General features: G+C 44.2%; 1 protein-coding gene across 3 annotated transcripts; it reads right to left on the bottom strand.

The window, feature by feature from the left end:
• Positions 1-756: 756 nt before the first annotated feature.
• On the bottom strand, positions 757-9,864 carry cxh15orf39 (chromosome X C15orf39 homolog). Of its 3 annotated transcripts, none has more exons than XM_078083439.1 (4): positions 9,594-9,864; positions 4,577-7,750; positions 3,777-3,811; positions 757-2,512 (listed from the first exon to the last, which is right to left on the bottom strand). In XM_078083439.1, the coding sequence occupies exons 2-4, from the start codon at positions 7,707-7,709 to the stop codon at positions 2,507-2,509; spliced, it is 3,174 nt and encodes a 1,057-aa protein (XP_077939565.1). In that variant the 5' UTR covers positions 7,710-7,750; positions 9,594-9,864; the 3' UTR covers positions 757-2,506. The 3 variants fall into 2 exon arrangements, with proteins under 3 accessions (XP_077939565.1, XP_077939566.1, XP_077939563.1); XM_078083437.1 differs by lacking the exon at positions 757-2,512 and adding an exon at positions 3,250-3,554.
• Positions 9,865-11,378: the final 1,514 nt, after the last annotated feature.

Genomic DNA, 11,378 nt, shown 5'->3' with positions numbered 1-11,378 from the left:
TGTGATAGAAATCAGGTGGTTCGTACGTCGCCCTTGAGTTCATCTAGTCTGAAGTCGCACACCACTGATGACGGATCAGAAGGGCTTTTGTCTCTTGGCGGTCTTCCTGATACACCAGTTCCAGCTGTGATCCTAATGTACTCCAAGGCTCACTCTGTTTGTATTGTGTCTGCTAGGAGTTAATAACCGTTTTGAAGTAACAAGCAGCTACTAGCATTAAATTGAGACATCCAAAAACTTTTAACACTTTTCTACATATTCTATCTTTATGCTAATGAAAGGTGTTTTTTCCTATTAGTGAAAAATGTGGGAAGAATTAGTTGTCTGTTTTGGAGAAAATATTAAAGTGCAAAATGTTGCAACATCCTTCTGGAATGGGTGGTTGTTTAATTGGGGCAGAAGCCAATTTCATTTGTAAAGCTTTCCAACAGAGTCAATACGGTGTGTTTTAAGTTTATTACCACTGTTTATTGTGGCAATTACTGAAAAAACGTTTCCACCGTACCAACAATTCTCTGAAAAGAATTTAGAACTAAATATTCTGCCACGAGATGGGGACAAAGACGCTGTGATTAACTCTTAAAGAGGTTAGTCACAAAAGCAATGTTTTAAATGAATGAAATGGAGTCATTGCATGTTTAGTCAGTAACGGCATCACACCTCTACAACTCAAGTTGTTCCTAAAATATATATGTATATTTTTAGGGGAGAAATGGTTGCTTAAACCGCATGAAATCATTAAAAAAGACGAGAAAGTGACACTTAAACAATTTAATCTGCAGAAAAACACAGCAATTATCCAAAATACAAAATGAGGTGAAGGTGTTAAGGTTTACCGAGGTTAAAACGCTATGACAAAGTCCTTTAGCAGCTTAGTATAAAACTACATTAATGCCTATCCAGCTACAACCAACAACAATCAATAAAAAAACAAATCACTCTTATGATGGACAGGCACTAATAGAGTAAACCTGTATAGACGTTTACAGTAGAACGCAAGCTAATTCACAGTGAAACTTTTTTTCTAAACATCATATTTGATATCTAATTTCTTACTAGCAAAATAACTTTCTACGAGTCACTAACTTCAGTAGCATTCAGCAGAAACACAGATAATGCAAATAAATACCAGACTTCAGGGTTTATTAAAAAAAAAAAGAAAAAAAAAAAGACATGGATTTGTTTTGCATCACTTTACAGTGTTGTTGCACTTTTACACGACGACGGTTGAAGAAACCAGAAAAGCTGTTCATGATGTGAAAGACAAGCCATTAAAAAAAAAAAACACATTACAGGATGTTGCTCATTGGCTGCTGCCTCCAGACTGCTGTTACAAAGTGGACTTTATTACAAAAAAAGTGCATCGGCCTGCTGTTGAGAAGTATTTAAAAACAGCCCACAGGAGACCCGTGATCGCAGTGTGCCGCGTCAAAACGCAAAACTGGCACCTAGACATTAGTTTGGTCGTCCTCGTCTTCGATTTTGAGCCAGCCCTTTTTATAGTCTATCAGTAGCTCCAGGTAGTACCTCCACTCCGGCTCGCTCTCATACCGGACCTCAAATAAAGTCTTCAGCGGGTTGGCGTGGGCTTCGTGGACCCGCAGCACTTCCCCTCTGTACCACACTTCTGATTTGTCAACTTCTTCATACAGATGACGGATCTTCTTCCCTACCAGGTCGGGGTACAAACTCATGGCCCTCTGGACGGCCGAGCGCAGGACCCATCGCCTCCTGTGTTCGGGGCTGTGGCACGTCGACACGTAGGGACAGTATTTGATCTTCACCACCGAGCGGTGTTTTCTTTTGGACGAGCCGTTAAAGGGTCTTGAGGTTCTCTGCCACCTGCGGGTCGCTCGGCGCGTCCTCCTGTGGCGGCGCGTCTCGCCGCTCACTTCCCCGTCGTCGTCGGTGTGTACGTGGGGAGCATCGGCGAACGACCCCGAGGAGGAGACGGCTTGGTAGCACGCCTTTTTCCTGTCTAGACCTCTGAACATCCTCCTAAGCTTGAGGATGACGCCTGAACAGTTCTTGGATCTATCCGGAGACTTTGCTCCGACGGGCTGCAGGCTGGAGAGCTCCTCGGCCTCCGTGTCACTGGGGGATGGAGAAAGCGCGTCACAGGTTATAGGACACATCCAGGACTTTTCTAAAGTCGCGCCATGTGGAATGAGCGAGGAATCCCGCCGTGAAACCAAACAGCCACTTGCTGTATTTTCAGGGTCTTGGCGCCGACGACCACTGAACGCATCCAGCACGCCCCCACCGCCGGTCGTCTTTGGGTCGTCGTCCTCTTCCTTCTCTGACAAACTGTTGTCCAGAAACATCCGCCTCGAACTGGTCTTCACCCTGCTTTTTCTTCTACTCAGGTTTTTGTCGTGGTCCTTAAGACGTCTGGCTTGGGGCGATTCTGAGGGCGAGGCGCTGATGTCTGAAAACGCAGGACTCCTGCGGCCAGGAGTTTCCTCGCCCCCGTCATCTGTCTCTCCCTCATCAGGATCGTCCATCTCTAATCCTGCAACACAGGGAGTTTGGCAATTAGGACGAGCCAGAATGAATAATACATCTTTCAAAAAAGTTGGTTGTTGACTTAAGAGTGAAAAAATGTGAATAAAATAAATGAAGTTCAGCAAACGATTCCTAAAAGAAAAAAAGCAAGCTAGCAAAACCACAAAATGCAACACAGGTTGACAAATGAACGTTCCCATAGCGCACATTGAGGACTCGACAACGATGAGAGAGTATTTAGGAGAACTGGTGAGTGGACGGCACGATCCTTCACCACTGAACACCCTTTCATCAGAGACGGGGCCGAAGGCCACGGGAGTAGCCGTTGTGTCAAATATCGATGTTTGAAGGTAACAATGTAAAGATGTGATTTATATATTTTTCTTATCGTCCTATGAAAGCACTAAAGCCAACAATGACTTGGTCTGTGCAACCAAAGCCTGAAGTAGCGTATTCCTCTCTGCCAAAGCCCTCCTTTGTTGTGATCTATTTAAAAACACCGAAATGAGCCACATCCCTGCACAGGGTGTCATGCTTCTTCTCCATGATGAACGTGGGCACTGTAGTTGATTTGGAGTTAACCCCACATACACCACACAGAAGCAGAAATGCTTCCTAGAGCACCGACTGAAAGTTGTACAAACAAATGGACTATTCATTCTTGTTAGAGTAAAATTGAGAAAAGCTACTGTCTGGTCGCTTTAGGAGATCACTGAGCTGCTTTTCAGCAATAAAGACAACATATTTTGTAACTAGTTTTTTTGTGAGATTTATTGACAATCCATTTTTTTTTAAACGATTTTTTGCCCGTTTGATTCTTTAAATTCTGTTTTCTTACAGCACCAAGCATCCAGTCTCACTTCCCTCTATGACTACACAGAACGGATGCAGGTTTTTGGGATTGAACTGGTCAGCTAAAGGGTGATGATCCCCATCTTCTCAAAAGGGTCCACGATCCTTTCTGTGTGTGTGGCGTTCTTTCACTTCCTTCCTCTGGTAATGTGATCCGACTGCACTGCTTCACAATCTTTGAGGTCCACCAATGCTATCTTGCAAAAGCATGAAGGAGAGTTTTATTTTTCCACACATTGCCCAGCTTAGCACCCTCACCTCTACCCACCATAGCAAGCATAATGCGATCATGCAATTTCTTGTGATTAGTTATGGTTAGTAGTCGCTGAAAGTTTGTAGAAAAGTAGCTTTCTTTCTAAAACAGAAAAAAATTAAAGAGCAGTGAGATTGCCGGACAACATAAAAAAAAAATAATATACCTGGACTTTCTTTTGGACATCAGGTGAGGTTGATTCTGTAAAAAATAGATGGATTTTATATTGAATATTTAAGGTTTGATGTGACTTGTATTTTACAAAAAGGGCCAATAAAGCAGAAATAATATAATGATGAATATAAATTACCAAAAGACTACTTCAGGAAATGTCCATCAAAATATAATATTTTATTATAAACTATAGAGGGATAAGTTGGTCACATTTTTCCAGAAATATGCAAGGAAATGCAGGAAGAAGGGTTGCTTTGACAGTCATGCGGACCATATCACATGGTCGAATAATCAAACTAGACTTATCTTTGTACAGGAAAAGTAGGCTGTCATATGATGTATTCTAGGCAGTCTTATGACCTATCATGAAGAACATTTTAAACAAGTTCCACCTGAACTGTAGCTTTTTAGAAGTCAAGTCATACTTTTCACACACTGTTACACACTCATCACTGAGGTGAAACGGGACATTTGTAGAGCAGCCTAACTAATATACTCTACATTATTGACTAAATGTGTTGCACACCGAGCAGAAGTGCTGAAGCTATTCAAAAATAATGTAAAAAAAAAGCTCTTCAGTTAATATATTTGTATGCCCAGCACACTGTGGTGAAAAACACAACTGTTTCTTACTGCAACACCTCCAACTAGTCTGGCCCAAAAGAGACAAGATATAACCGTACCCCCTTAGAGTGCCATTCATTTGGACAGGGACCAAAATAAACTGTCCTTTTACTCAAAAGATATTGACATTATATCACCTCGGTGGCTCTGAAGCGATTGTGCACTCACCCAGGTGTTTGCAGACACAGGTGTGATACAAAAGGTTGACCACGTCAGCGTAAATGTCAGGCAGGTGTTTGAGGGACATTAGTCTTCTGAGCCTGGAGGAACAGGCTCTTTTATGGAACTGGATGAGGAGCTTCTCTTCGGAGAGCGTGGTCGGCCGCAGCTCCACTCTGTGCTCCTGCAGGACCTGGTCGATGAAGCTGCCCTGGACCATTGGAAACAGCAGCTCCTTCACCACCAGCATGGGGAGGAACACCGCCCCCGTCCGCATGACGTGCGGAAAAGGACAGCGGTCCTGGGCGGTGTATTCTCGCATCCTCTCCAGCACCGTATCAAGCGCTGACTTCATCTCCTCATTGAGCCACGCCTCTCTGGCTTTTACCCCCAACAAACAAGACACTTTCTGGACTTTGGTTGGAGGAGATGTCGCTTCATCAAGTCCCAACTGAGACAACCAGGTTCGGAGTTCCTCCTTTGAAGAAGCCAAAACAAAGTCGGACACCAGCTTGCAGAGTGAATGGTGCATCTCAAAGAAGTGCCTGCGGACTATAACTTGGGTTATTGGCTGTGCAGGAGCCGGGAAAGATTGCTTTGTATCACAAAAGAATAATTTGTAGGTGGAAAGTTTCAGACTCTGGGGAGGAATGTTTCTAAAATCAAATTTGCTTCCAGGTGGTTGAGGAGGAGTAATGGCTTTGGGTTGCAGGGCCCGAGAAGACAAGTTCTCAAGACAAATCTGTGCAGTGACCCCACCAGGTTTGGACTCATCTGAGGTTACTTTTTCATCTGCTAACAAGGGTTTACTTTCAAGTTCATCAGGTTCACATTTCTTTATCAACAACATTGGTTCGCTGTTGCATGAACTGGTCTCTTCAGGTTCTTTTTTGATTGTTAATGCGCTGCAGTACCTCCCACCATCAGGAGTCTTTGAGGACCCATAGGGATCTAATGGATATACGTTTTCTTCCACTTTAATATTTTGGGGTTCAAAGATCTCTTCAGCAGGCTTCTTCATGTGAGTATCTGCACACGTTGTTCTGGAAACTAGACGGAGCACAGACTGCTTTTCATCTCGATTGGGCATTTGGGCTTTAACGTCTTTCTTGGTTTCGTTGTCACGCTGCTCAGCTGATTGGCCGATTCTGCCTGGAAATAACTCTCCAGATGCCTGCAGGTAAACTTTGTAAGGTGCCAAGCTAAAGACATTGTCAATTATTGGCATTGGAGGAGAGTCCGTTTCATTTCCTGCTTCTCCATTCTCCATTTCCGCCCTTCGTCTTCTCTTATGGAGTTCAACCGCACATTCATCCATATCCTCTTCTTTTATTTTGATTGGTGAAGGGGATTGAGAAGGACGTCTTTTCGGGCCCCCTTTCAGAGCAGCAGGGCCTGAACTGGACACGGGGCCATCCTGTTTATTTCCTATTGCAACAGCAGGGGAATAAATTATTTTTCGGACGTTTGCACAATGAGGTACAGCTGCCTGGACTTGATCTGAACTGTGATGCGGTGACCGGGGCGGCCATGCAGCTGGCGAAACAGGAAGGCTTCTTGCCATTTTTGGGCACGTAACCTGGGCATCATAAGCGGAATAGTCCATCCTTCTGTCCATACTCGAGCCAGTTGGTGGAAAGACAGATCGGTCAATGTGCAGGCTGTTGAGTGGGTGAAAAAATCTGTTAGTCTGTGTGCTGGATGGTGAGAGACCAGCTTGGCTTCCACGCCGGGCAGGACTGGTTTGTTCCACACGTAGCAGTGGGAAGTTGGTGTGTGGTTGGCCAACACGCAGGCTTGTGTTGGGTTTGTCCTTGTGTAGATTGGTTGCAGGGGCCATGGGGTGCTCCACGTATTGGACGGATGGGGAATAATTTACGCCAGGGGATGCATGTTGCCTTTTCGGGGCGGCTCGGAGTTGGCTTGCATTTAAATTAAATCTGGGAACTGCGTAATATGAATAGTCAAAACCCTGCATCAAGGCATGATTTGGCAATGTTTCAGTGCCTGGCAATGGAATTTCACCGTGAAACGACGGAGGCACGATGTAATGCTCCCTGGGGTTTGAGAGTGTGTGTTTAACAATAACAGGCACATCTTCTCTCTGCTTGAACTGTGTCCCGTTCTCTACCTCAGCATTTGCCTGAGAGTAGTAAAACATTGGGTGCTGTGTTAGCTGGCCATATTTGGTCATGGGAGAATGTTCCCGATAAACCTCTGAGGTCATATGCTCATATACGGGATGGGAGGTGTACAAGCTAGGGTAACCTCTGGGGGAGTTCTGTAAATGCTGGCTGTGCTCACTTGGAGAACCCAACAGTGTGCGAGTCGGGGTGCATGGGTAACTGCTGTATTTGGGGTCAATCCTACCAGGGAAAGTCCTCGTTCTACCTGGGCTCCACGTCCCTTCAGTCATCCTCTTTAGTCTTTCTGCACTGGACTCAATCTGTACACCTCTCTGCTGCGGCACGGTGTCTTGCGCTTTCCTCTGGATGAGTGGTTTTTCTGTGTAGTGGCTATCTGTTTGCATCCAATCGTGCTCATACACAGTGTTTGGCATCCTCGGAGAGCCGTGTTCCAGGCTGTATCGTTGTGTCATCACACAGCCCAGTTCATTACAGCAGGGGTTGTGCACATAAACTGGCTTAGGAATTGCTAAGTAAACAGCGTTTTCAGATGGAGGAGATGAACTCTCACCTCCAGTTTGGGGTTTTCTATGAGCCCCTGAGCCCCCAGCAGTAGGACTGCTGATCCCAGGACTTTTAGCGAATAATGTAAAGCCCTGTTTTGCTCTGGCATGATACAGTGGGGAAGAATGGCATTGGCCCTCCTCTGAGGAATTGCTGTCTTGCCTGTAAATGATGTGGTTTTGTCCCTCCATGCCAGAAAGGGGACTCACGGGACTTCTGGCATCGACCAGAGAGCTCTTTGAGTTGCTCCAAGAAGTGAATCCCGCGCCGTCCTTTCCTCTGGGATCATAAGAGAAGTAGGCCCCGCCGTACTGCAGCATCTGCTTACCCAGGAAATCAGACATATTTTGTGGCTTCGACAGTCCTGTGGATTCTATGGTCCCGTCCAATAGGGGCATTTTGCTTCGAAACACCGGGTCAACAACGGTGGGCATTGGCTGGCTGCTCATCATATGGCCCTTTGGTATTATGGTGCAATGAAGTAGCTCCAGACCTGTGAATATAGTAAACAACAATTAGACACTGGCATTTATTATTTTGTATCGATGCAAATCCATCTTTCTATTTAGCTTGAAACAACACCTCAGACATCATAGACCGTAAGACAAAAACCCTTTGAGCACACAAAGATAACATAACGACCATGAGTCATAGCTATGATTAGATCATAACTGCCCTGAGGCATTTTGTTAACATGACAAAACGTGTGGCTTATCACGTAAACCCTTTTCAGCTGATGCATAGGTGAAAAAAAAAAAAGCAGCAAAAAAGTAGAAAGGTGTGATGATGATTTGTAACACTTTTGCAAGGAATATTCTTGAATCCGTTTCCGAGTGCCGATATGACAGTGGCCACTTTTTGTAATAAACAAACCAGCCAACCTTGTGGTGATGAAATAAAGGCCATGCCCCCAAAATACGAAAATGACAATGGGACTAAAACAATGCGATATTGCATTTGTGTAATATTTTTTAATATTAATGGTCTTAGAGGGGCTCATTTCAGATGACTGTGTGTCATCAGTCACATCGAAGAGCTCCATTCTGGCTCAAAATATAAGCTTATCAACTCATCATTCATGTACTTATCTTGCGTTAATGGCCTGAGAACCAACATCGCAGTGGAACGTTTCTTCCCTTTATTACCACAAACTCTGACTCACACCCTAGTTCCTTTTTTAGATATCCACTTCTCCTATATAGAAGCACAATTATACACTACCATGCATGGAAATAAACTTCAACATCAGTGAAGATCAACCAGTAAAAATGCAAGCCTTTTTTTTTTTATACTTTTAAAATCTTGCTCAACTCCGGTCTTTTCCAACAGGCACGTGAAGGCAGCGTAACGCAACAGCTTGTGTACAATTCAACCTGCTTGACACGACCAGTTTGGCTCGGGAGGATTCTGACTGACAGCCACATTCGGAATGCCACTATACATATTATGCACGCGAACATACATAGTTGTGTGCAGCTGTAAAAAACCCAAGTGGACCAGGCAAAACTGCAAACAAATAAAATCGTGAAAATAATACATGGGGCATTTGAAAGAAACACCATCCCTCATGCTCGTCCGGTGGACACCGCTCCACAGAGCGATGGGCTGTCTGCGTGAGGGGGACGTGGTTTAGGCATGTGTGCATGAAGGAAACTGCAAAGGCATGTTTCTTTTTTTTTGTTTGTTTTAATGAGAACTGCACGCACGGGTATGCACGGGCATGCGTGCGTGTTTGTGCGTCCCAGATCTGTAGGTAAAGTGGGACTTCCAAGCGTCCACACTGATAAGCTGAGCTTTAAACCACGTGGGGGGAAAATAAATGAAGTATGTAGTTATTATCTGGTGATCGATTATCGGCTCGCGGGACAAGACACGCTGGAAGATGTCAGCAAGTTCACGTGACTTGTACAACAACAAAAGGAAGTTTATTTCCGGCCAAGAAACCAATAAAATGCCTAACGTGCAAACATAAAAGGGGAACTCAAGAAGCAAAAGCGTCTTCCCATGTCCTTTCTTTGGTCAAATGTTTGATCAGACTACATAAGAAGACACGCGCTTGTTGCCGTGACCGGCCTGATCAAATAAAAAAAAATAACGCAAATAATATGAAAATAAAACATGGCGCAAAAGCGCGATCACGGCAAAAAGTGATTTTCATAGCCGCAGCAAAAGCGTCGCAGACCGCGGAGAACTAAAACCACAGTGTGTTTCAAACACGTTAAATGGTTCCACAACATCTCATGCTTGTCCCCTCGGAGAATGCACTCGTTTGCTGGACACGATCGGATCACATCATAATCTGGTTGGTTTTTTGGTTGATAAACGTGGTTTCTTACCTCGCTCCTGTGCTGTCAATCAACAATTTCCCCAAAAACTCCATGAAACGGCGATTGAGGGAAACGAGGTGAAAGCCGCCGTTTGTTCCGGATGTGCCAAATTCCAACCAAATGCAGCGACGGCATGCCGGGAGGTTTGCGCGCCTTACCCGGAGTCCATGCGGCTTTTGGAGAAGTTAACAAACTGAAGAAAAGACAAAAGGGAGGAGGATGGACTTTGATCAATAGGCGGAGTCCCACCCTCCGTCCCCCCGTCCCCCCGTCCCTCCACGGCGCGCTGTCTTCACATGTGATGTTTTCCCGCTTGACATTATTTGCCCGCTTTCATTAAGCTCGATCTCAGTATAATGTTCTGCACACAGCTGGATGACGCAGTTGATTCACGACATATTTTTCACTAACCTAAATGATGAAATAATCTTTTTTTTTTTTTTTTTTTTTTTACTATTTTGCTCCATGGAAGTAGATCCGATTGCAGGTTATTCCAAGCGTTTTGTTTGCGACCATGCATTTGAATTTATTTGTTGTTTATCCCCAAATAACGATCGGCGCACACGCAGACTGGGTGAAGGGAGAATGTCACCAATTGCAGAGCAAAAGGATTAAGGAACTGGATTAAAATACATTGTAGTCTGTACTGTATATAAATGTTGCTGGCATGGACAAAAATAACTGCTGTCAATTAACTCTGTAGCACCCAACCACCATTTGTTGACCTCACATAATGTTAATAAGTTAATGGTTGACTTTGGGCGATCAAAGTTAAAATCAGGTCATCTATTAACTCCGAATTGCCTCATATTTGCCAGTCATATTTGATCACCACACTCAAAACATTATTGTAAGCCTAAATTCTTCCACGTGCTTGATTCACCTCTGACTGGCTTCATTTCCTGTTGCACTTGCATCATACCAGTCCCGTCTCACCTGTGAGTTGGAGTGTAATTTGTGCGTCTGGAGGGACTGCTACAGTGTAGTCTAGACAAGTTGGTAGCTTCATTAGTCCCCGTGGCCTCGCAGGTAAAGAGACACTCGCCAGGGGGTTTGACTGACGAGGGGGGGCAGGAACTTCTCCCCACAGAGCGCTTATGCATCTCCCTCATTTCCAGTTACCATGGCGTTACAGCTTGAGGCCAACCAACACAGAGCATTAAGGGGCGAACAGTGTGCCCTGTGGATGCTGCAACATAAATCTTACAGGCAGAAATAATGTATTAAATGCTGAGAGTACTAGAGATTGGAAGGTAAATACACAGGCAGTGCAAAAGGTCCGACATTGTCAAACATGCAGAATCCTTCCAGGATCAATGGCCAGTAGCCAAGTTAGTAAATAATTGCACCCAATGAAACGACTATCGCCCGACTCGTATTTCATGATATGCAAATATTTCCTGTCAGTGTAATTGGCGGAACTGTCTTGTTGAACGTTATTTCCCTCCATGAAACTTCACTCACTGTTAAATATCTAATACCTACACATACCCATATAATACGTAGTTTACATCTAGTAGATAATTTTTATAAGAATAAACAAATGATCTCTTTCTCTTGGGCAAGACCTCCAGCTGTTTCCTTTCATTTCATTATAATTATGAATTTATTATTCCTATTTATTGTAATGGATAACACTCAACTTTATAATTGGACAATTAGTACCACACAGTTCACACTGAGTACACATGATACATGTATGAATTTCAATATGTGACAAGACAGGTTCTTATAGCGTGTTTACCACTTTGGAGTCACTAAGGTGAGATGTGGTGACACAGGGAGGAGAGCAGG

Source organism: Gasterosteus aculeatus, chromosome X (assembly GCF_964276395.1).
Source record: "Gasterosteus aculeatus chromosome X, fGasAcu3.hap1.1, whole genome shotgun sequence".
Lineage (NCBI taxonomy): Eukaryota > Metazoa > Chordata > Actinopteri > Perciformes > Gasterosteidae > Gasterosteus > Gasterosteus aculeatus.
Note: the sequence above shows the minus strand (reverse complement) of the source record. Positions and strands in the feature narration are given on the sequence as shown.